Source organism: Pituophis catenifer, unplaced genomic scaffold (genome assembly GCF_029215685.1).
Source record: "Pituophis catenifer annectens isolate HBS135680 unplaced genomic scaffold, rPitCat1.0.hap2 SCAF_13, whole genome shotgun sequence".
Lineage (NCBI taxonomy): Eukaryota > Metazoa > Chordata > Lepidosauria > Squamata > Colubridae > Pituophis > Pituophis catenifer.
The window spans coordinates 7866624-7893219 of NW_027256893.1; the positions used below are offsets into that span (position 1 = coordinate 7866624).

General features: G+C 43.3%; 1 protein-coding gene across 3 annotated transcripts; it reads left to right on the plus strand.

Moving 5' to 3' along the window:
- On the plus strand, positions 1-26596 carry LOC139323484 (dipeptidase 2-like). Of its 3 annotated transcripts, none has more exons than XM_070952869.1 (11): positions 1-30; positions 7786-8094; positions 8871-8997; positions 9840-9969; positions 12610-12757; positions 14424-14493; positions 16007-16183; positions 16891-16978; positions 17826-17901; positions 22208-22343; positions 26408-26596. In XM_070952869.1, exons 2-11 carry the CDS (start codon positions 7976-7978, stop codon positions 26528-26530), a joined length of 1194 nt encoding a protein of 397 aa, XP_070808970.1. In that variant the 5' UTR covers positions 1-30; positions 7786-7975; the 3' UTR covers positions 26531-26596. The 3 variants fall into 3 exon arrangements, with proteins under 3 accessions (XP_070808970.1, XP_070808968.1, XP_070808969.1); XM_070952867.1 differs by lacking the exon at positions 26408-26596 and adding an exon at positions 23189-25357; XM_070952868.1 differs by lacking the exons at positions 1-30; positions 26408-26596 and adding exons at positions 498-510; positions 23189-25357 and having other exon boundaries at positions 7789-8094.

The window sequence follows — 26596 nt, forward strand, 5'->3', positions numbered from 1 at the left end:
CGTCAGGGTGACAGTGACTATTGCAGTTTGGTAAGATTCAAAACCTGAGCTTTTTCCCCTTCTTACAAATACGGGAAAGGAAAAAAAAATTTGCATTTTGTGGGGTGGTGGTACCAATATATTAATCCTTGGGAGGATCTGGAGTTTGGCCACTACTGAGAAATACCGGAGAGAAAAGAGAAGGCTATATGAGCCACATCCTAAATTTCCATACTGTAGCTGTATATATAAATATAGCTATATATATATATATCATATATATAAACAAATTAAGCACAGAGTCAAAACAATGATTCCATTCTGAAAGAAGATCTCTGTTTTGTGTGATGGAAAATAGAAGTAGTCAGAAAGTAGATCAGGTTAGACTTCTGGATAACATACCGAAAGCATTAGGGATCTGCGTTTTGATTATATAGACACGTTTAAAGGGTAGGGTAGGGTTTCAGAAACGGGGACAGCATTTCCCATTCAGTGATCTGTGCTGTGAAGAGCAAACAGGATCTTCTAAAGGTAGGGTCCATGCTTTATTATTAATCTTGTATTGATGTCTCTGCCTTGGAGAACCTGATGACTGGTCTGTAGGTCGTCGTTTTAGAATTTCATTGTAGGGAGGATCCAAATCTAATGAAATAAAGCACTATCAAAAGTAAGGCAAATGATTTCTGGGTCAGAACTGAGGAGAAGAAAACCTGTCTCTTTAGAAAACTCCTCAATCTTTGACATCCATTTTTCAGCATGGGAAATATATAGAAGATTGAATAATAGGCTTGGGAGGAACCTTGGAGGTCTTCTAGTCCAACCTACTGCTAGAGCAGGAGACCCTGTACCATTCCAGACAGAGGGCTGGCCAATGTCTTCTTAAAAACCTCCAGGGATGGACCATCCATAACTTCTGGAGGCAAGAGTTTCATTGACTTACTTACTTACTTACTTACTTACTTACTTACTTACTTATTTACTTACTTACTTACTTACTTACTTATTTATTTATTTATTTATTTATTTATTTATTTATTTATTTATTTATTTATTTATTATTTAAATTTGTATACCGCCCTTCTCCCGAAGGACTCAGGGCGGTGAACAGCCAAAATTAAAATACATACAATATAAAATTTAAAAATAATTTAAAAACAGAATTAAATCGAATTGGCTTCCCAAAAGTTAAAACCCATTACCCTTAAAATAACCCATTAAAATTTTAAGCCAGCCCAGCTTGCTGAAATAGGAAGGTCTTCAAAGCTCGACGATAGGTCTGGAGGTCCGGGATCAGTCGTATTCCTGGGGGTAGCTCGTTCCAGAGGGCGGGTGCCCCCACAGAGAAGGCTCTCCCCCTGGGGGTCGTCAGTCGACATTGCTTGGCCGACGGCACCTTGAGGAGGCCCTCTCTGTGGGAGCGAATTGGCCGGTGGGAGGTTATCGGAGGCAGAAGGTGGTCTCGTAAATAACCGGGCCCTAAGCCATGGAGCGCTTTAAAGGTGAGAACCAATACCTTGAAGCGCACCCGGAAGACCACCGGAAGCCAGTGCAGCTCACGCAGGCAAGGTGTCACATGGGAGCTCCATGTCGCCCCCATAATTACCCGCGCGGCCACATTCTGGACCAGCTGGAGCTTCCGAGTGCTCCTCAAGGGGAGCCCCATGTAGAGATTGTTCTCACTGTCAGGAAATTTCTCCTTAGTTCTAGGTTGGATCTCTCTTTAATGATATTTCACCCATTACTTCTTGCCCTGCCTTCAGGTATTTGGAGAATAAGTTGACTCCCTTTTCTCTTTGGCGACCTCTCAAGTATTGGAAGGCTGCTATTGTGTCTCTCTCCCACTAGCCCTTCTCTTCATTAGACTAAACAAATCTAGGTCTCTCAATCATTCATTATATGATTTAGCCTCTTTTTTTTATTATTATTTTGGAAGAGCTTGTTTTATGTGTTTGGATTTTGGAAGAGAAGGTGGCTTATCCAAGTCCCCAAACCTCAGCTCTCTACTCCTTAGGGATAGGAATAGGGGAGTCAAAATGGTGGTCCGTGGGCTGGATGTGTCCCGCACAGGCCACGCCCACCCCAGCTCCGCGAATGGGGAAAAAATGTCACGAAACGTCATGTGACGGCAACATGACGCCGCGAGTTTGACATTCGTGCCTTAGGCAGAGCAGATGATAATTCTGATTTCATATTCTAGGACAGGAAATGGAAGTCAGGCTTAAAGGGAAAGATGCTTGAAGGAACAACCCGGAAGAATTTCATTCACAATTGACAACATATAGCTGGATGTTTCCAGCTTTTAGCACAGTGCAGGACTTAGAATAGATTAGATAAGATTAGATAAGGGTCCTTATAGGTCATCTAGTCCAACCCCCTGCTCAAGCAGGATACCTTCCACCATTTCTGACAAATGGCAGTCCAATCTGTTCTAGAAACAGATGGAAAATTTTGTCATAAGCATCTCCAACAATTCCCTATTAAGGATAGTCTTATTGTTTTCTGGTGACCTATAACCCTGATGAATTATAGGCCTGTTTTGCCTTTTAAGGAAGTTTCTTTAAATTCCACAAACATTTATGTTATAACGCGTATGTTAAAATTATTACAAGAATCCTGTGTGCATTTGATGCCTCAGATTGATATCGCTAGTATAGCTCCTTTTGAATTTTCCAGGTTTTCCATTAACAGAAACTGAGCAGAGATGGAAAAATATCTCCAATCTATGCCTTTTTTCCACAGTTTTATGCACCTTTACTTTAATCTTTCTTTTTCCAAAAAATTTTTATACGTACACAAAATAATATTTAATCTAAAAAAAAAACCTTAACCAAAATTAATAAAAGAGACCATCTCATTCTAAAAATACAAACTAAAAAGGAAAAAAAATCTTATACTTTATACTTATCAATAGCCCCTGGTTTACCAATAAATCGCTCCTCTAATATAATCAGTTCCACATGTTATTGTAAAATATCACAAACACCTCTGCAATAGTAACACATATTGCTGCATCCTTTGATTAGTAGAAAACAAGTGCTTTTCTCCGAAATAAATCACGTATCCCAAATAGATGCCTAAGTAAGTGTGACATTTACAGCCTTTGTAAAAAGCACAACAGAGAGTTGTGCAAAGGGTGTTGTGACTCTTACTAAACAAACACGTTTACCACAGTGCAGTTTTACGTGAGCAAATATCCACAGTATTTCAACCAGAGGTGGGTTTCAGCAGGTTCTGACCAGTTCTGGAGAACCGGTAGCAGAAATTTTGAGTAGTTCGGAGAACCGGTAGTAAAAATTCTGACTGGCCCCGCCCCCATCTATTCTCTGCCTCCCGAGTCCCAGCTGATTGGGAGGAAATGAAGATTTTGCAGTAACTTTCCCCTGGATTGAGGTGGAAATGGAGATTTTAGAGTATCCTTCCCCTGCCACGCCCACCAAACCATGCCACGCCCACCAAGCCACACCCACAGAACCGGTAGTAAAAAATTTTGAAACCCACCACTGATTTCAACTGACATTTATGCCATTTCCCTATATATTTCCCTCTTTAAATGTGTAAAAGATGTGCATGGATCTCATTCACACAGTTATTTTTATGCAGGTCTCAACTTCCACTCTCCCCATCTTTGCTACGTTAACAATAAAATCTTCTGTTCCGAAATTCATTTCAGATGAATGTTGTGTAATGCGCTTTCAAGGAACTGTAGCAGCTTTCTCCTGTCTGGTGCCCTTCAGCTGTTTGTTGACATTTCTGGGAAGTGTAATGATCTCAAACACGACTGGAGGACAGATTGAAGACAGATGAGGGAGGATCTGTTGGGATTTAAAATCCCGCAGGAGAAATGCAGTCAGGAAAATCCTCTAGAACAGGGGTGTCAAACTTGATTTCATTGAAGGCCACATCATGGTTGTGTTTGACCTCGGAGGGCCATGGGCGTGGCCATGATAGGCATGACATGGGACTTGTGTCGGAGGCAATGTGGTGGCCAAGTGCTAAGGCAGGACTTCCCTGAAACCCACCTTACTCTCATTATAATCTCCTTCCTTCCACCCTCCTCCCTCCCTCCTTCCATTCCTCCCTCCCTCCTTTCCTCCCTCCCTTCCTTCCTCCCTCCCTCCCTTCCTTCTTTCCTTCCTCCCTCCCTTCCTTCCTTCCTTCCTCCCTCCCTTCATTCCTTCCTCCCTCCTTTCCTCCCTCCCTCCCTTCCTTCCTCCCTTCCTTCCTCCCTCCCTCTCTTCCTCCATTCCTTCCTCCCTCCCTCCTTTTCTCCCTCCTTTCCTCCCTCCCTTCCTTCCTCCCTTCTTTCCTTCCTTCCTTCCTCCCTCCCGCCCTCCCTTCTTTCCTTCCTTCCTTCCTTCCTTCCTTCCTCCATTCCTTCTTCCCTCTCTCCCTCCTTCCCTCCCTCCCTCCCTCCCTCCCTTCCTTCTTTCCTTCCATCTTTATTCTCCTTTCTCCTTCCTTCCCCTCTTTCCTTATTTTTCCTTCCTTGCCGTCTTCCCATCTTCCCTTCTTTTTCTTTGTCTTTCCTCCTTCTCTTTCTCCTTTCCTGCCTCTTCTTGCATGCTCCTGTAGGAAGTTACCACCCATCCCTCTCCTAGAAAAATGAAATATTCTAGGAAAATATTCTTGGAAAGCGGCCCCCATGTCTTTCTTAATAGCCCCAGAAAGACAAAAGGCATCTTATCTACAACACAAAAGACCTTCAGGTCCAGGATGATGGGATTAAGACATGGCCCTCAGGACATGATAGGATTACCACATGGCACCTGGGAAGATTACATCACCCAGCAAGGCTCAACCAAACTTGGGACTCAAAAACACAGCCTACAGAGTTGCCCCTGCATGGCCCCATGGGAGTCTGACAACCAATCAGAATACAAGCTCAAATTCAAAAGCCCAGAGAGGGCATAAAACCCAGGCACTCTCATTATCTCTTTCCCCCCCACCTTTAAAACCCATTAAAAACCATCTTTCTAAGCTGTCTCCATCAGTGGTGGGTTTCAAATTTTTTTAGTACCGGTTCTGTGGGTGTGGCTTGGTGGGTATGGCATGGCTTGGTGGGCGTGACAGGGGGAGGATACTGTAAAATCTCCATTCCCACCCCACTCCAAGGGAAAGATACTGTAAAATCTCCATTCCCACCCTACTCCAGGGGAAGGTTACTGCAAAATCCCCATTTCCTCCCAAACAGCTGGGACTCGGGAGGCAGAGAATAGATGGGGGCGGGGCCAGTCAGAATTTTTACTACCGGTTCTCCAAACTACTCAAAATTTCCGCTACCCGGTTCTCCAGAACTGGTCAGAACCTGCTGAAACCCACCTCTGGTCTCCATGTTTCCAGTGTCTTTTTCCAGACAGTGGAACTGAACCCGGATGGACATTTCTTCCAACACTCAAAAATGCAAGAGGGGAAACATTTCTCCTTTTGTTTTGTTTTTAGTTTGTTTTGATAGCCCTCTGCCAGCAAAAACATAGCGCAGAGGGGCCGTGTGCGCCTCCCTTCCCGCGCCCCCCATTTTAGCTGGCAGAGGTACCGCGGGTCGGTGCTTTGTTGTTTCTTGTCGGGCCCCACGGGCCTGATTTAAGGATCCCGTGGGTCTTGAGTTTGACAACCTTGCTCTAGAAGAAATGATTAAGATACATTTTTGTCTGCCCAATCACCTCATCTAAACTCTGAAACAATCTTCCGAGGAAATCCATATTTAATGGCACAGCAAAATGATTTAAACACACCCAAACGCCCCCCGCATTTCCTTTTATAGATTTTAGTCGTGCTGCATAATCTGTTTTTCTTAACTATTTTTGTTGCTTGTACATTTGTATTGCTTCTTTTCTTCCGTTACATTTAGCTAGCACTGTAGGACGTTAGCCCTTAAGGCAGGGGTGCTATTCAACAGGTTCTGACAGGTTCTGAAGAACCGGTAGCGGAAATTTTGAGTAGTTCAGAGAACCGGTAGCGGAAATTTTGAGTAGTTCGGAGTGCTGGCAAATGCCACCTCTGGCTGGCCCCAGAGTGGGGTGGGAAATGGAGATTTTGCAATATCCTTTCCCCAGGAGTGGGGAGGGAATGGGGATTTTGCAGTATCCTTCCCCTAGAGCAGGATGGGAATGGAGATTTTGCAGCATCCTTCCCCTGCCACGCCCACCAAGCCACACCCACCAAGCCACGCCACACCCACCAAGCCACACTCACAGAACCAATAGTTAAAAAATTAGATTTCACCACTGCCTTAAGGGTTCTAAGGTGGTTTCAGATTCTTACTTTTCCAAAAAAAAATTCTTAATCTAGCTTTCTACAAATACATATCCTCTGAATCCATTGAAGAAATCCTCCCATTTTTGGCTCCTCTACCACAATCAGTTCCACATGTTATTGTAAAATATCACAAACACCTCTGCAATAGTAACGCATATTGCTGCATCCTTTGATTAATAGAAAACAGGTGCCTTTCCCCCAAATAAACCACCTCTGCCAAATAGATGACTAAGTAATGTGGCATTTGCAGCCTTTGTAAAAAGCACAACAGAGAGTTGTGCAAAGGGTGTTGTGACTCTTATTAGACAAACACATTTATCACAGTGCAGCTTTTCGTGAGCCAGTATTTCAACTGATATTTACACCGTTACATTTAACTAGCATTGCAGGATGTTGTTAGCCCTTAAGGGCTGTAAACTGGTTTCAGTTTCTTACTTTTGCATTTTTTCCCCTTAATCTAGCTTTCTACAAATACATATCCTCTGAATCCATTGAAGAAATCCTCCCATTTTTGGCTCCCCAATGGAATTCACTCCAGCTAGGAAAAGTCTGGTTTGCCTCCAAAAATCAAATTATCACAAGGGCCTTGTGAACTTTCAGTTACAGGTAGTCCTCGACTTATGACCCACAACTGAGCCCCAAATTTATGTTGCTAAGCAAAACAGTTGTTAACTGAGTTTTGCTCCATTTAAGACCTTTCTTGCCACAGTTAAGTGAATCACTGAAATTGTTAAGTTAATAATATGGTTGTTAAGTGAGTCTAGCTTCCCCGTTGACTTTGCTCATCAGAAGGTCGCAAAAGCAAATCACATGACTCCGGGAACACTGGAACCGGCATAAATATGAACCAGTTGCAAAGCCTCCAAAATTTTGATCACGTGACCGAGGGGAGAGGCTGCGACGGTTGTTAAGTGTGAAAAAAAATGGTCGCATTTTTTTTCCAGTGATGTCGTAACTTTGAGAAGTCACTAAACGAGCTGTTGTAAGTCAAGGACAACCTGTGGGTGGATTTGGATGCCCAAAATGCTCAGCAATAAATAGCGTGGTTGGGAATTTCTGAAATGGAGAGCTTCATATGATGAAAGAAAACTTGTCTTTGATACTGTAGACGGAGGAAAGCTTGGCTTTCTTTTTCTTTTTTAAGATGAAAGAACATTTTTTTTGGTCAGCAAATGCTTTTTTTAGCCCTGATCTTTATACGCACATGTGTGGGTGCACCAATCCTGGCTTTGATTGTATGAAAATTAAAGTGTCTTTCCTTGACATTTTGATGTGGGTCTGGTGCTAATTTGGTTTGTATGTTGTAAATATTAGTGCTGCCCAGAGAAAAATCTGGCCTTTAGTAAGAAAAATCTATTCTGGCAAAGTTTCGGGAAGATGTGAGTATGCATTTTCTTTGTGGGAGAGATTCCCAGAGGATTTTATGCAATGTTATATGGGATATGAGCTCTCTGTGTTCAAAAGCCTGAGAGAAACGTATATTGTTTATTTTTTTAAAAAGCATCACCAGAGTGTTCCCATTAAGTCTTCTCTTTTTTCTTCCTTTGTCAGCAGCCGGCTGATTGAGTAAAGATTTTCAGAGATCGACTGCTTCTTTTCACTGGGTTTGAAACCCCCCTTTGCCTGAAAAGTCTCCTCGAACTTGGAAGGAAACGGTGTTCATTTTTTATCCAAGGGGGGAAAAATATATATATATTTGCAAGCATCTCATTTAGCTTGTGGACTTCCTTTGGATCCAGTGATGGTGATGCTTCTGTGGCTACTCTTTTTGTTTGTGGACATTTTGGGATCCGGAGCTACTGATGAATCCTTGAGAACTGAAGTTCTTGAACTCATGGAGGCATCTCGGCTAATCGATGGGTATGTGGATTTCCTTTCTTGCAGACATAGAATAGCAAAGCCACGATTTGACCAGAATCATATTCTGATAAGGTGACACTGTGGCTCAGTGGTTAAGGCGCTGGGCTCATCAACTGGAAAGCTGGCAGTCCAGGTTCGAGACCCAAGTGCCACACACGATGGGGTGAGCTCCTGTTCCTTGCCCCAGCTCCTGCTCGCCTGGCAGTTTGAAAGCATGCAAATGCGAGTAGATTAATAGGTATCACTCCAGTGGGAAGGTAACCATGCTCCATTATGTCATGCTAGCCACAAGGCCACGGAAATGTCTTCAAGCAGCCGTTGGCTCAATGGTCCTGAAACAGAGATGAGCACAGTGCCTTATGATTGGCATATTCTGATAACTTTCTATTTGTTTTCTCTCTTTGCGTCTTTGTGCACGGAATGCTGTTACCTTCCCACCAAAAGTGGTCCCTATTTTTCTACTTGCATTTTTTACCTGCTTTCGAACTGCTAGGTTGGCAGAAGCTGGGACAAGTAACAGGAGCTCACCCCGTTATGCGGCACTAGGGATTCGAACTGCTGAATTGCCGACCTTTCGATCGACAAGCTCAGCGTCTGAGCCATCGCGTCCTTCAATGTTTAGGAAGAGGAAAATGTCCAGCTTGCAGCCCTTTCAAGGAACCATTTCTTGTAGTAGATTAAATTTTCATGTGTCAAAAAAATAAAAATAAAAAAACAGCTCATCAATCCAAGATCAGCCTTTAGGGAAGATGACAATCCCTTGTCTTGTCTTTCAGACACAACGATCTGCCCTTGAAATTAAGATGGTTTCACCAAAACAAGCTAAGCACAATTGACTTGAAGAAACTCAGCAATACCAACACCAACATTGAGAAGCTCCAGGCTGGCCATGTTGGGGTGCAGGTAAGTGCTACCTGAGTTTCAAGCTAAGCTGGAGGCTAAGAAGTAGATACATGCCAGAATGGAGTGTTGGAAGAAATATCCATCTGGTTCAGTTCCAAGCCAGGAGAAAGATACTGGAAACATGGAGGCTGATTGGAAAGAGGGTTTAATGGTGAAGCAGAACCACCAAGCATATGTGATTCTGGGTAGCGGACCACATGGAGTTGAGAGTGAGGGGTTTTTTATACCTTCTCTTGGGCTTTGCACTTGAACTTCCTGTTCCTGCGCAAGGACATGTATTCTATTGGCTGTTGTCAGACTCCCATAGGGTCGTGTAGGGATCATGCTAGTTTGGTTGACGTTTGCTGGATGATGCAATGTCCCCAGGTGATTGTGCCATGTGGTGAGCTCTGCTGCTGGATGGGTTAATTCTATTATGTCCTGGAGGGTCATGTCTTAATCCCATCACCTTGGAACTGGAGGTCTTTTGTCTTGTAGATAGGCTGGCCCAGTCTTTCTTAATGGGCACCAAATATCTGCTGGGGCCAGGGAGCTGCTTTCTGTCTTTAAAACCTGTTTCTTCTTTTACCACCCAGGGAAATATAATAGTCTGCCTTTTTAATATTTCTCCAAATATTTCATTCTTCTAGCAGAGGGGTGGGTGCTAACTTTCTACATTAGCATTGGTGAAAAAAAATTGGTGCAAAGAAGCGAAGCATTGAATTGATAACAGCAGTTGCTATCTTTATTTTACTGGTTTATTCGATTTTTTAAAATCCCGCCTTTATTACTTTTATAAATAACTCAAGGTGGGCAAACGTAGTTTATACTCATTCCTCCTCCTATGTTCTAAATCTTCCCAGTTTTGGTCAGTCTACGTTCTCTGCAGTGCACAGAACAAAGACGCTGTGCGTTTGACGCTAGAACAAATTGATGTGGTCAAACGGATGTGTGAAGACTACGAAGAACTGGAACTGCTGACATCTCCGGAGGGTAAATTTTGTTTCCTTTGCTCAATGAAAGAAACGCTAGGCAGGAACATGAGAGATAAGAAACGTGCATTCTTTTCCCGTTTTCATGAAAAACAATGTAGTTGACCTAACAGCATAAGAATGCAATTGTCTGTAAACTCAAGAATATTTAGCAAACTCATTCTTCTACAATCCCTTTAGTTAATCGTTAAAACGGAGCTATTTACAGGGGGGTGGGAAAGTATCAGTAGGCTCTGAGGAACATCAGAAGAAAACTTTAGAACAAGGACAGGCAGTACTTGCTTAAAAACCTCCCAGTAGGTGGGAGGATGGAACATCTGCAGCGGAAAATTATAGCATACAATTTTTCATTTGGAGGAGATTAACTTTATCTCCTTAATTTTAAAGGTGTTAAGCTTGGCAAAGATCTGCAACCCAAGGCTGGAGATACATCTAAGGCAGGGATCCTCAAACTTGGCAGCTTTTAAGACTTGTGGACTTCAACTCCCAGAATTCTCCAGCCAGCATAGCTGGAGAATGGAGAATTCTGGGAGTTGAAGTCCACAAGTCTTACTTTTATTTTTATTTTTATTTGATTTATATACCGCCCTACTCCCGAAGGACTCAGGGCGGTGAACAGCCAACAACAAAATACATACATACAAAATTTAAAAAGCAGAGATAAAATCAAATTAAATAGTTTGGCCCAGACAGATTTAAAACCCAATCAATTTAAAGTCTTAAAGCTGCCAAGTTTGAAGACCTCTGATCTAAGGGTCTTGAACCATGGATTGCTTGCTCCTTTTGTAGGAGAAAAACTGTGGGGTGGAAATCATAATAATCCTTAGTTACTGTGAACATAGAGCTGTGATGGCAAACCTATGGCACGTGTGCCAGAGGTGGCACGCAATGCCCTGTCGGAGGGCACGCGAGCCGTTGCCCCAGTTCAGCTCCACTGCACATGCGCACGTGCCTCCCCCGGCCAGTTGGTCTTCGGGTCTCTGCCATGTATGCGCGGGGGGCAGAGAGTGTGTGCATGCGCAGGGGGTGTGCGGGGCCCCCACACGTGCATGCATGGAGGCGCATGTGGGGGGGGCGTGCGTGCATGTGCAGGAGGTGGGGTGCATGTTGGGGCTGTGGACGCATGCATGGGGCACATGCACGGGGGCCATGGCACATTGCATTTTGGGGGTTCAGACACGCACGGGCGCATTCGCACACTTTGGGCAATCGGTCCGGAAAAGGTCCGCCATCACTGCCATAGAACATACTGGATGGATTTATTCATCTGAACTAGAATGCAGACTATTGGGAAAGGTAAACAGAAGGAGAAGTAACTTGCAGGTAGTCCTTGACTTATGACGATAATTGGGACTGGAATTTCCATGGCCAGAGGATGCCGTTGTAAAATGCAACCATGGGGGGATAATCACATGACTGTGGGGAGGGGGGGTGTCCCAGAACAGCCAGAAGTCTGAGAACTGATAGTAATCCGCATTTGTTCAGTGCCATCATAACTTCAAATGGTCGCTGAGCAAATGGTCATAGGTCAAGGACTACCTGGGTCTTGGGAAAGGGCACGGCCAGCTGGAGTTCTCAGCAAAAGCATTCAAGACGGCAACGTTTTGAGGGAGGTCCCACTTGCATCGATAAAGGTTGAGATCTGTTTCCCAAATTTGAACTTGTGATCGGACGCTACTTCCTGTTCGTCCATAATACAATTATGTATTCACCAACAACAGCATGGAATAACGATCATACAAGGTATTTGTAACTGGACTAGGATACTACACGGAGCAGGGTTCTCCAACCTTGGCAACTTTAAGACTTGTGGACTTCAACTCCTAGCAAAGCTGGCTGAGGAATTCTGGGAGTTGAAGTCCACAAGTCTTAAAGTTGCCAAGGTTGGAGACCCTTGACATGGGGTATAGGAATGCTGGGTAGATATGGAGAGCCTCTACTTATGCTCCTTATCCATGTGATGTTTTGGAATTCCAGGGGTGATGAATATCCTCTTATCCAGCCTTACGTCCCAATCAATACTGATCAGGCTATACCTATGCTGAAATTGTTGTGCCAGTTTTTATACAGGTAATCCTTGACTTACAACAGTTCAGCATTACAATGGCACTGACTGAATCCCCACGGTGATGTGATGATCAAACTTCAGACGCATGGCGACTGGTTCATATTTATGACGGTTGCAGTGTCCTGGAGTTGTGTCATCCCCTTTTGCGACCTTCTGATAGGCAAAGTCAATGGGGGTTGGGGGGGGAAGCCAGGTTCGCTTAACAATGGTGTTACTAACTTAATCACTGCAGCGATTCGCTTACTAAACGTAGCGAGAAAGTTCGTAAAATGGGGCAAAACTCACTGAGCAGATGTTCTCCCTTAGCGACAGAAATTTTGGGCTCAGTGGTGGTCATACGTCAAGGACTGGCTGTAAAACAGCCTCTAAACCAGGAGTGTCCAATGTTGGCAGCTTTAAGACTTGTGGACTTCAACTCCCAGAATTCCCTGGCTGGCTGGCTGGGGAATTCTGGGAATTGAAGTCCACGAGTCTTAGAAGTTGTCAAAGTTGGCCACACCTGCTCTAAACCATAGGCTTCCTCTGATGATCTGTATTTTAAAGTAGAATGCTCTCTTTCTCTTTCGACTCCAGGCATTGAGAATCTTAGCCACGATAAGATAGGATGCTTGATCGGCATTGAAGGTGGTCACTCCATGGACAGCAGTCTGGCCACCTTGAGGATGTTCTATGACCTGGGTGTCCGGTACATGACTTTGACGCATATGTGCAACACTCCCTGGTAATCCACAGAGAAGAATGTTTTTTTTCAGAGATGGATTGTTATGACAGTCGCCACTGTTGCTTTAAATCAGAGGTGTCAAACTCGATTTCATTGAGGGCTGCATCAGGGCAGTGGTGGGATTCAAATAATTTAACATCCGGTTCTCTGCCCTAATGATCGGCTGGGTGGGTGTGGCCATTGTGGGGTGTGGCCACGGGATATGAGAGGCAGCACTCGGACTCTTGCACCCCTCTGGGAGCAAAATCGAGTCATGTGGGGGGCGCTGGTCCCCCACGCCCTGTTTTGGGCCTAGTAGGCCTCATTGCAGCCTCCTGGGAGCAAAAACGGGGTGACTTCTGGAAGGGGCAGGAAGGGGAGGGGTGGGGCCAGCCAGCAATTTAACAACCGGTTCTGCCGAAGTGGTGCAAACCGGTTGAATCCCACCACTGCATCCGGGTTGTGTTTGACCTCGGGGGCCAGGATGGGCATGGCCAGTTTGATGTCACTTATGTTGGGGGGCACCTGTGGTGGCCCGAGTGCTTTGCCAGCAAAAATGGGCTCCTGAGCTCTGTTTTTGGCTGTGATGACCTCCTGCCACCTTCTGCCAGTGAAAACAGAGCTTGGGGGGGCCCCCCGAGCTCCGTTTTCACTGGCAGAAGGTGGCAGGAGGTCATCACAGCCAAAAACAGAGCCTGCGAGGGCCACGTGTGGCCCTCCTGAGCTCCGTTTTCACTGGCAGAGGCACCACGGGCCGGCCCTTTGATGTTTCTAGGGCAACCCCATGGGCCAGATCTAAGCACCCCACAAGCTGGATCTAGCCCACGGGCCGTGAGTTTTGACACCCCTGCTTTAAATAATATGGTGTTTGTATGGTTTAAGAAAACGAATTGCAGGCACTCCCTGACTTAAAACCATCTGTTTCGTGATCATTTGACGTTACAACAGCATTAAAAATGTCATGCGTGGCCAGTTCTCACACTTAACGAACGTCATAACATCCTCACAATCACACACAATCTAAATTTGGGCATTTGGCAACCAGCATGTATTAACAATGATGGCAGCATCCTCAGGGTCCCTTGATCATGATCTGTGGCCTTCCCAGTTGGCTTTCGACAAGTAAAAAAATGTGAGGGAAAAAAATGTGAAAAATAAAACACATCAATAACGGGGGAAGTTGGATTCTTTTAATGATTCGGTGATTCACTTAACAACTCCAGTGGTTTGTGAGGGGGGGGGGAAGCCATAAAATCAGGTGCAATCATATTTTAGATAACTTAAATGGATGAAGTCTGGAGTTTATTGAAGGAAGGATTACATAAAAATATGATTAATAAATATATTATGACTGTTTTACTTGTACTGTATATTTAAGAATACTTTTAAAATTCCTGTATACTGTTAAATGTTCCTGAATATTGTTAAAATTTCTGAATACTGTTAAAATTCAGAGGTGAAGAAGCTTCTTGGATGAGAAGCGAAATGTCTTCAAAGAAAAACCAGAAAGTCCTGTTGCCTCTTGAGAAAGCACTTTTGGGACAACCAGGACTTGGATGAGAATCTCCATAGACATGTTAAAACTCCTATTTAAACTTTGAAATATTTTCATGGCATTTTTACAAGCTTTGATTTGAATGCCTTTCAACCTTTCACCTTTCATTTGAATTTTTTTGTTTATTTTTAGGGCAGAAACTTCAACGAAAGGCAAAAATAATTTCTATCCTGCTGTTAAAGGCTTGACTCCTTTTGGCATCGTAAGAGAAAGTTTTAAGTGTAACTTAGCAAGTGACTTGAATTCAGTGGTGGAATTCAATTTTTTTTACTACTGGTTCTTTGGGCATGGCTTGGTGGGCGTAGCTTGGTGGGCATGGCAGGGGAAGGATACTGCAAAATCTCCATTCCCACCCCACTCCTGGGGGAAGGACATAGCAAAATCTGCATTCCCACCCCACTCTAGGGCCAGCCAGAGGTGGTATTTGCCGGTTCTCCGAACTATTCAAAATTTCCACTACCGGTTCTCCAGAACCTGTCAGAACCTGCTGAATAGCACCCTTGCTTGAGTTGATATTGTCCCTCTGATGTTCTCTTACATAAGGGAGATCTGGGAATTAATCTACAAGGGTGTCTTGATGAGAATCCACCATAATGAGTATTTAATTATGATGAAGATCTTGGTGGTATATGTCATCAAGTTGTTGACACTTAGAGAGTACATAAATAGATCTTCTCCATGAAAATCTCCCCTTAATCTGGTCTTCAAGGCTTCCAACAGTGCATCTATCACCACATTACTGCCAATTGTCCTCTTCTCCTCTTTCCTTCCATCTATGCCAGCATCAAAGCCTTCTCCAGAGAGCTAGGTCTTGGCATAATATGTCTGAAATAGGCCTTGTCTTCTTCACATAGTGTGAGTCTGGTCATTTGTGCCTCAAGTGAGAATTCTCAGTTCATTTGTTTGATGGTCCATTGGTTGGCTGGGAAATTCTGGGAGTTGAAGTCCACAGGTCTTTAAAGTTGCCAAGGTTGGACACTCCTGCTTTGAAGAATTCTTCCTATTAACTGAAAGTCTCCTTGGAGGGATTGTACATCCTGAAAGGCAAGTTATAAATAATTTTAATTGAGAAATAAATACATTCTTGAGGCATTGGTTGCATAGTTACCTGGAATTAATAAGAATGCCCATTCCATTCCGTTTATATCTAGGAAACGTTTTTATTCTTCTCACTAACCAAAAGAGATCCAAAATATCTCATTAATATGAAGCAGTCCCTTTCCTCAAGCTTATAATTTATTTCATTGTTACTTGAAGAAACATTAAGCCCAATCTTCTATTGAGTTGAGTTCAAGATAAATTCTTCCTTTTCTCTGGCATCTTTCTTCTTCCATTCTTTTTACCAATTGTTCTTCTTCCAATTTCTTCCACATCCCTTAGCAACCTTCATCCTAACTCAGTCTTCCCCACCCTTCTAGCCTCCAGAAATACTTGATTCCTTCGGCATTTCTTCTTGTAGAAGATCTGCACATGGGTGGGCAGGTCATGCCAATCTTGACCATCTTGATTGGACATGCTGAATAGCTTTAGACTTTCTTCCCAACAAGAAAATGGAAGACTTGAATTGGAGATGTGTTGGTTGGAAGAAAACTTTGAACAGCACTTGAGAAATGAATGTTGTATTGTGATTTTGGGGAGGATGGTCAAGATCCCAGCTTTAGATGAGAGAGTGTTTCTGTGTCACTGTACCACAATATCTACTGTATTTTCCCCAGGAAGTGGTGAAGGAGATGAATCGCCTCGGGATGATGGTAGACCTATCTCACACCTCTTATGAGACAGCAAAAGACGTTCTTAGGGTCTCCAGAGCCCCTGTCATTTTCAGCCATTCTTCTGCCTACTCTGTCTGCCACCACCACAGGAATGTTCAAGATGATGTTCTCCTAAAGCTTGTGAGTCTTGTTTTCCAGATCATCGTGCACGAAAGGAAGGTGTCCCTCAACCAGAAACCCTTTAAAGTCCTGGATTTCCATTATTCCCGGTCACCTAAGTTGCATATTGTCAAACAAAACATTGGGTTACAACCATTTGGTCTTTCTAATTTCAGATAATGCCCAAGGTTGATGTAAGATCAAAAGGCATTCTTAGAACGATGGCTGATGGAAGACATCATGATGACACCACGATGCCATCATGATGGCAGGGGTCTCCAAACTTGCTTCATTTCATAAAATCCCCATAATTGAAGTCCCCATAATTCACAAGTCTTAAAGTTGCCAACTTTGGATACCCTTGTGGTAGAGAGAAGTGGTTTGCTTTGCAACATACTACTTCTCTGATGAGTTGGGGGCAGGCCTTTGATAGGCATCAAGAGAGGCTTCCATGGTACAAGAATGGTTGTGGGCTCTATGTAGCCTAATGCTGGTTTGATGTTTTGCTGTGATCCCATTCCAGATATCTTCCCTTGATATGGACCTACTTTTATTTCCCCCTAGCAAGTTTCCTGAAAAGTGACCCAGCTATTTTAAAAGAGTTTCCAGACAGTTGCTATCTTTGTACCCTATGTGCACCAAAACAATTTTGTGGAATCAAATCTAAAGCATTGCACAGCCCTCGGAACTGGATATTTGACTTATTTAATCTTTCCCTTGTTTTATAGAAAGAGAACCATGGAATTATAATGGTGACGTTCCCTGTGAAGTTTTTGGCTTGTGGAAATAAGACAGTTAACATTTCAACTGTTGCAGGTTTGCAAACATTATGCTGTTCCTATATACAGGTAGTCCTTGACTTAACAACCATTTATGTAGCAACTGTTCCAAATTACAAGGGTTACTGAAAAAAGTGACTTACAACCAGCCCATGTACCTAAGACTATTGCAGCATCTCCAAAGTTATGTGACCAAAATTTGGGCACTTAGCAATTGATATTGATATTTATGATGATGGCAGCATCCTCAAGTCATGTGATCCCCATTTGCAACCTTCCTAGCTGTTTTCTGACAAGTAAAATCAATGGGGAAACTTGGATAAAGCATTGTCAGATGCAAAAACTCAGGACCATTTGTGTAGGTTGCAACAGAAATGATTTATTGAAGCCTATACACAAGAATCTAAAAGGGACATGGTGGCTCAGTGGCTAAGGCGCTGAGCTTGTTGATCGAAAGGTCGGCAGTTCAGCGGTTCGAATCCCTAGTGCTGCGTAACGGGATGAGCGCCCGTTACTTGTCCCAGTTTCTGCCAACCTAGCAGTTCGAAAGCATGTAAAAAATGCAAGTAGAAAAATAGGGACCACCTTTGGTAGGAAAGTAACAGCGTTCTGTGCACCTTTGGCGTTTAGTCATGCCGGCCACATGACCATGGAGATGTCTTCAGACAGCGCTGGCTCTTCGGCTTTGAAATGGAGATGAACACCGCCCCCTAGAGTCGGGAATGATTAGCATTAGTTTAGACAAGAAGTCTAAACTGATGACATATTTTACTCCGCCCTCCAACTCTGCCTGCTCCTCTTCCAGAAGCATTTCTCCTTTATCCATGCTGTGTTCTGATGCTGTCTCATCTTCTCCCTTTTTTGTTGGAAAAAAAAAAATCCAGATCACTTCGACCACATAAAGAAAATTGCAGGTTCATTTTCAATAGGAATTGGCGGTGACTATGATGGAGAATCTCGGTTAGTAAGTGAATTACAGTATTGTTTGGTGGTGCGCAAAAACATTTCCCTTTCAAATTATTCAGGCTTGACATGTAATTCATATTCAATCACTTGGGAAGTGTTTTGAACTCAAACCAATTCCGTTTTCTGAGCCCCAAAGACCTCAAACGACATTTGAACCAGCCCAATTCAAAAGCAAAACCATTCTTTTGAAAAGGAAACGGAACGTTTTGTATTCAAAATGAGTCACCTTTGAACTTTTTTGCACATTGTTATCGTGTGTGTGTGTGTGTGTGTGTGTGTGTGTGTGTGTGCGTGCGCTTTAGGCTCCAGATGTATGGAAACCTTAAAGAGGTGCTCCAAGCTGCCACTTTTAGCATGCCCAAAGAGAGCTAATGTTTTTAGTTTGATACAGTTAGTATAATTAACTGTATTTACCTGATATCCTTTTAATTTAAATTTAAGTGAAATTACACTTGGAAAACCCGCTGCTTTCTCCTGGTGCCGTCCATTTGTAGAAATTTTGCCTCTAATGTGCAAAGCCCAATAAAATCTTCAGTCCCCAAAAGAATTCAGAATCTCTGTGTTATATCATCAGAAGGAAATATGTGCAGCTCAGGATTGAACTGTGGAGCAGGGGTGAAATCTTCCTTACCGTGTCGGAAGCACACCCACCATGCATGTCACATGCACGTACAGACCTTCTGCGCATACGGAAAACCTTCTGCACATGCGCAGAAGGTAAAAAACACATTACTTCCTGGTTAAAACCAGGAAGTAATGACACCGGGGCGGGTGGGCGAAGCTTCGCTCCGCCATCGCTACCGGATCGCCAAACCAACGGCCAAGATTGCTACCGGATCGAGTGATCCGGTCCAATCTGGGAGCATTTCACCCCTGCTGTGGAGCCCTTGATATCTGTGGAGATTCTCAGTCATCCAGGTCATGGTTGTCCCAAAGGTGCTTTTTCAAAAGCCAACTGGACTTTGTTTTTCCTTGAAGATGTTTCACTTCTCATCCAGAAAGCTTCTTGGTGCTCTCTGAGCTTGGCTGTTTACTTGCAGATATTTCATTGCCCAACTATAAAAAAGATGTTGAGACTCTAGAAAAAGTGCAGAGAAGAGCAACCAAGATGATTAGGGGACTGGAGGCTAAAACATATGAAGAACGGTTGTAGGAACTGGGTATGTCTAGTTTAAAGAAAAGAAGGACTAAGGGTGACATGATAGCAGTCTTCCAATATCTCAGGGGCTGCCATAAAGAAGAGGGACTCCAGCTATTCTCCAAAGCACCTGTGGGCAGGACAAGAAGCAATGGGTGGAAACTAATCAAGGAGAGAAGCAACTTAGAACTAAGGAGAAGTTGCCTGACAGTTACAACAATTAATCAGTGGAACAACTTGCCTCCAGAAGTTGTGAATGTAAAAAAGATGTGGAGACTCTAGAAAGAGTGCAGAGAAGAGCAACCAAGATGATTAGGGGACTGGAGGCTAAAACATATGAAGAACGGTTGTAGGAACTGGGTATGTCTAGTTTAAAGAAAAGAAGGACTAAGGGTGACATGATAGAAGTGTTTAAATTATCTAAGGTGCTGCCACTAAGAAGAGGAAGTGAAGCTATTCTCCAAAGCACCTTGTTCTGTCCCAGCTACGGATCCCAAAGAACGCAGCACACAAACTCTACACAAAGCTTATTTTACTCAAATAACTTAGTTTTTATCAACCAAAGGCTGTTAATAAACTGTCTTAACAGCCTACCAGAATTCTAAGATAAGGTAATCACAGTCTTACTAGAGTTGGCAGAAAGCCCAGAAACAATTTTGCAGAGAATCCAGACGCGAAGGAGGTTGAACTAAAGTTGTTCCCTACAGCTTGCTGCAAGCGGCATTCCTCCTTAAATAGGCTAAGAGAGTGGCCAATTGGCCCCAAGCCTTACTCTCGAGGAGACCTCCTCCTGAGGAGCCACTCCTGCCTTTTGGCAGCTGCGCGCCTGTGCATTGAGAAGCGGCTCCTCTTCTTCATCCTCTTCACTTAAAGGAGCTTCTGGAGGTTCTGAAGGCCCTGGCTGAATCCCTGCCTCTGGCACCACATCTTCTCCATCCTCCTCACTGTCCGACTTGAGCGCCAGCTGAACAGGCTGTTGGTGCAGCACCACACCAGCCTCCTCTTGTCGAAATCAGCTACAATCTGCACAGGCCGCTGACGGGCCACAACACACCTGAAGGCCTGACAAAGAATAATGGATGGAAACTGAACAAGGAGAGTCAACCTGGAAATAATAAGGAGAAATTTTCTGACAGAACAATCAACCGATGAAACAACTTCCCTTCAGAAGTTGTGGGAACTCCATCACTGAATGCTTTCAAGAAGAGACTGGACTGCCATTTGTCAGAAAGGGTGTAGGGTCTCCTGCTTGGGTGGAGGGTTGGACTAGATGACCTACAAAGTCCCCTCCATCTCTGCTAATCTGTTATCCGTTCACTAGGTAGCATATTCAGTGCTAGTGAGCATGGTGTCCTCGGTTTATATGCAGTAGCTTGTCCTGCCAGTGTTGGTGGGAGTGTGGTACTTCCTTGTTTAAGGAGAACACAATATCCTAAACAAGCAGGTACCATGCAGAAAACCTAATCAAGCAGAAAACCACATACATAACCCAATACTAGTGGCAGGTCAAGTTACTGTATGTATACAAACAGGGAGCAAAGCCTACACAGGCTAGCATTGATGATACCTAGTTGAGTAATGAAATGTCCGTAAGCAAACAATCAAACTCAGAGATCACCAAGGTCCCAAAAGTTATGAAAAATGAGCTAAATAAGCCTCTTATTTCCTTCGCAGAGAGTCATTTGGCTTGCCTTGACCATTTCCTAAAGCATTTCTCCATTACCACCAGTTGCAGCTACTTATGTTGTAACATCAGACTTCAAAGTAAATGAGTCTGCTTGGTTTAGCCTGACAATTATGAGCAATGTGCTCCTCATTTTAGGAAGCAGATGCTCCCTCACCTCTCCTCATTCTTCTGAGCCTGTGGGTTGCCTTGCATTGGCTGTTTGGCCGAGTGGTCTATCCCAATTTCTCATAGGCTGTGAAGCTGGGAAAATGTTTTGACCCAGCAGGCAAAGAATAGGACCAGCAAATCTAAGCTACAAAATTCCAGAGGACCCTTTGATAGAAAAAAATCTTTCACCCTGTTGGTTATTAGGTTCTTGTGGCACCTAGTTGTCCTCTTAATCAGGTAGGTAGGTAGGTGTCCTTTCTTAAATTATATATCAAACTTCGTGGTACATGCTGGCACCCTTCTGAATAAACAATGAGTAATAGCTAAGCAGAAATGCACCAGTGGTGAGTTTCAACATTTTTTACTACCGGTTCTGTGGGTGTGGCTTGGTGGGCGTGGCATGGCTTGGTAGGCGTGGCTTGGTGGGCGTGGCAGGGGAAGGATACTGTAAAATCTCCATTCCCACCCCACTCCAGGAGAAGGATACTGTAAAATCTCCATTCCCACCCCACTCCAGGAGAAGGATACTGTAAAATCTCCATTCCCTCCCCAATCCAGGGGAAGGTTACTGCAAAATCCCCATTTCTTCCCGATCAGCTGGGATTCGGGAGGCAGAGAATAGATGGGGGCAGGGCCAGTCAGAATTTTTACTATCGGTTCTCCGAACTATTCAAAATTTCCGCTACCGGTTCTCCAGAACTGGTCAGAACCTGCTGAAATCCACCTCTGAACTGCACACGTATGACAATCAACTATTGACCGTGGCATTTAATTGGAGGCCATTGACTGTTGCCTTGAATTAAAATTCACCTACTACTACTTTGATATTTTTTTTTATCTGGGAAAACCTATTTTGTCCTTCCCCTCCACCAGGGTAGATATGGAGAGCAGGGCTAGTTATAGCATTGCTACAACTCTTTTTCAGGAAAATCATTAAATGAATGGTAGTTTTATGGTGTGAGAATGTTGTGCAGATTTTTAAATATCTGTGAAAATAACCTTGCTTTACCCCAAAGGGACCCTTCGGATTTATCCTAACCTTATCAAAAATCATTTAGATGAACCATTTCTATAACAAAAAAAATCTATAAAAAATTCTATGTGATTCTATATAAAAAAAAAAATAACAGGGTACAACTGGATAAAATTATTGAAATTGCCCAGCTTCTTTTTTAAAAAATATATTCTTAGAATGCTTACGAGTCTCTCATGAGCAGGCATTTTACTAGAAGCAAAAGCTGACAATTAATTTTCTTACTTCCTAATCTGGTTGTGGTTTTGCTAAGAAACAGACATTTAGTTTGTGCCACTCGTGTCTTGACTGACAGATTTCCTACGGGACTGGAAGATGTTTCAAAATATCCAAACTTAATTGAAGAACTGCTGAGGAGAGGCTGGACCAAGGAAGAACTTCGTGGGGTTCTGAGGGAGAACTTACTTCGTGTTTTCAAAGAAGTAGAAAATGTAAGAGCGTCACATTCTATGACATTTGATTCTTAGCTTTGCTCTTTAGCAATATTAATTCCTGATAGCAGACACTTCTATAGATCTTGGAGCCCACGGCGACAATGTTAAAGTGTCGATCGGCATCATAAAATGCTACTTCTCTTGGTTCAAGGATGGCAACGAGCTTGACGTGAGCCTAGAGTGACCCCAAACAGCGAGATGGATGGTACAAAATAGCAAAAGCAATAGCACTTAGACTTATATACCGCTTCACAAAGCTTTACAGCCCTCTCTAAGCGGTTTAAGTCAGCCTCTTGCCCCCAACAATCTGGGTTCTCGTTTTACCCATCTTGGAAGGATGGAAGGCTGAGTCAACCTTGAGCCTGATGAGAATCGAACTGGTGGCAGTGAGCAGAGTCAGCCTGCAATACTGATTCTAACCACTGCACCACTATGGGTGGGAGGGAGGGAGGGAGGGAGGGAGGGAGGGAGGAAGGAAGGAAGGAAGGAAGGAAGGAAGGAAGGAAGGAAGGAAGGAAGGACAATAGCAATAGCAATAGCACTTAGACTTATATACTGCTTTACAGTGCTTCACAGCCCTCTCTAAGCGGTTTACACAGTCAGCCTCTTGCCCCCAACAATCTGGGTCCTCATTTCACCCACCTCGGAAGGATGGAAGGCTGAGTCAACCTTGAGCCTGGTGAGATTCGATCTACCAAACTGCTGGCAACCGGTGATCAGCAGAAGTAGCCTGCAGGACTGCACTCTGACCTCTGCGCCACCGAGTCTCTTTGTAATAAATACGATTTCAGATGTTTGTATTTCGTGCAAAGGGATTTGGCCCTAACTCTGAACTTCCCTAGGTGAAGAAGAGCTCGCACGAGAGGGCAAGTGAAGTTGAAATCCCACCTGGACAGGTGGATCAAAGCTGTCGCCTAGAGCTGAGGCCTCCATCTTCATCCAGGAACAATTCCTGCAGACTGATTCGCATGGGGCTATTCGAAAGCCTCGTCTTCGCTCTAGGAATATACATGACGCTACCCTGATCTTGATTCTGGCAACGGCGCCAAAGACTGCTTCTTCCAAAGTTAAGATAGATACGAAGAACAGCAACACTACTTATCGCCACTAAGTCTGGGACCGTCAATGCTTCCTGCTTCAATTTGCACAAAAGTGACCCAAAGGTGCTTTCTCAAAAGGCAATTGGACTTTCTTGGGTTGTTTTTTTTCCCCCTTGAAAAAGTTTCGCTTCTCATCCAAGAAGCTTATTCAGTTCATGGATGAGAAGCGAAAGGAAGTCCAGTTGCCTTTTGGAAAAGCACCGATGGGACAACCATGACCTGGATGACTTTAACAGATTAACAGAGTTTGGAAGGCACCTTATAGGTCATCTAGTCCAACCCCCTGCCTAAGCAGGAGACCCTGCACCATCTCTGACAAATGGCAATCCAGTCTGTTCTTGAAACTCTCCAGGGATGAAGCTCCCACAACTTCCGAAGGCAACTTCTATTCCATGGGTTGATTGTTCTCACTGTCAGAAAGTTCCTCCTTATTTCCAGGTTGAATCTCTCCTTGTTCAGTTTCCATCCATTATTCCTTGTCTGGCCTTCAGATGCCTTGGAAAATAGCTTGACTCCCTCCTCTCTGTGGCAGCCCCTCGAATATTGGAAGACTGCTATCATGTCTCCCCTGGTCCTTCTCTTCACTAGACTAGTCATGCCCAGTTCCTGCAACCCTTCTTCATATGTTTTAGTCTCCCCTAATCATCCTGGTTGATTCTCAGATTCTGACTGAGAATCTCCATAGACATTCGCTAAAAGAATGAGAAGATTTTGGGGTACCAAAGGAAGACCTGCTTTAACAGATTCTTATTTGCCATTCACACCACCTGGGTACATGCATAGTTACAGGCTCAGCTCAGAATGAAATCCAGTCACATTCAATAACTAAACAGCACATTCCGGTGATGTTTAATTCCTGTTAAATTCTGTGGGACTTCCTCTAAGTTCTTTCTTCAAGTAAAAACGAATGGGTTAGTACTGGGTTTTTTTTTTAATTTGATTTATATGCCGCCCTTCTCCGGAGACTCAGGGCGGCTTACAGTGCGTTAAGCAATAGCCTTCATACTTTTGTATATTTATACAAAGTCAGCTTATTGCCCCCACAAACCGGGTCCTCAATTTACCTACCTTAGAAAGGATGGAAGGCTGAGTCGACCTTGAGCCTGGCGAGATTCGAACTTACTTTAATTGCAGACAGCTGGTGTTAAATTACAGTGCTTCTGTCTGTTGAGCTATCCAGGCTTATTTCTTATTCCTTTGGTTAATCCATGTGATGGCATAGGGATCTCCCCATGAAAGATGGTGCTGTGAAAAAATTTACAAGTAGTCCTTGACTTACAACAGTTTGTTTAGTTCAAAGTTACGATAGCCCTGGGAAAAGTGATTTATGACCATTTCCCCCGCAACCGTTACTGCATCCCCATGGTCACGTGATCAAAATGCTCAGCTACTGACTCACATTTATGACGATTTCAGTGTCCTAGGGTCATGATTTGCGACCGTCCTGACAAGCAAAGTCAACAGGGAAGCCAGATTGACTTAACCACCATGTTACTAACTTAACAACTGCAGGGATTCACTTAACAAGTATGTCAAGAAAGATCGTAGAATGGGGCAAACCTCACTTAACAATTGCCTCGCTTAACAACTGAAAATTTGGGTGCCATTGTGGTCGTAAGGACTTCCTGTATTGTAGATATGTGAAATGAAGTATAGCAGTGGCCAAAATTGTGGAGAACTTTTGGGGAAAGTGTATTTTTGAGGTTTGATGGCGAAAAACACCACTTTTGGGGGGGGGGGAGTTTCAAGATAATCCTATTCCACTGCTGGAACGGCCTGGGAATAGCCCAGACCTTCTTAACCCAATTGAAAATCTATGGAGCCGACTAAAGAAATTTGTTAGTCAGAAGCGATCCAGCAATAAAACCCAGTTAATAGAAGCAATCCTTCAATCTTGGTTTCACATTATAACAGCTGCAGAACTAAAAGACTTGATTCACTCCATGGGAAGACGCTGTAAGGCTGTAATTCATGCTAAAGGTTACCCAATGAAGTATTAACTGAGATGGTGATCATTTTTGTATATCTCATTTTTTCTATGGTGATAATTCTTGTGTATTTCATTTTTTCTACATGTTTCCCTTTTCTTCTTTATACTGTAACTGCTATTCTAATAGTAAATCCTTCATAAAAGTTATTGCATTACATTCTTGATTAAATTATCTTTCCACTGATGTATAATTTTATGGTACTACTCCCAAAAAAAAAAAGTGGTGTTATTAGCTAGTTTTAGAAAATACACTTTCCCCAAAAGGTTTCCATAATTTTGGCCACTACTGTATGTTGGAATCCTGAGCAAGACAGATTACAATACTGAGCAATTCCCCATTCGCAGTTCCTAAACTAGGTGTCCTCCAGATTAGGTTTAACACTGAGGTTGTCTGAAGACCTCAAGAATCTGTCCGAGATATTTTTAAGTGCAGTTTTTGTGAATCAGATGATCAATAGGCCAACATTTGGAGATTGCTTGGATGGAAAACCCAGGATAAATTCTTTCTAGTCTTTCTTATCTCTTATTTATAGTTTAATGTTCTATCAGTTTTAGAAAGACCATGCTTTAACAGTTTGCTATTAGCTGCTTTATGCAATCTTAGCAGATATTAAATGCTAACCCTAACCCCTAACCTCTAACCCTAACCCTAACCCTAAGTGTATTACAACCTTATGTGTCCAATAAATGTCAACTGAGAACTGGATTAAAAAGTAACATTTAGGAGAATTTTATTTTATTTTATTTTATTTTCTGAATAGTTTTTATCCCAGAGCTATAATTTATTTATTTATTTATTTATTTATTTATTTATTTATTTATTTATTTATTTATTTATTGGTTCGATTTATATGCCGCCCTTCTCCGGAGATTCAGAGCGGCTTACAATGTGTTAAGCAATAGCTTTCATAGTTTTGTATATACCTGCTTAGTAGGGATTTTGGCCCCCCCTAAGCCGTGTTCTTTTTTAGACAAAGCTTATTGCCCCCACAATCCGGGTCCTCATTTTACCTACCTCGGAAGGATGGAAGGCTGAGTCAACCTTGAGCCTGGTGAGATTTGAACTCGCAGTAATTGCAGGCAGCTGGCAATAATTGCACTCAACAATGAACTAAAGGGCCACCATCAGTGAGCTGTTGGACAGCATTACTTGGTCTGTT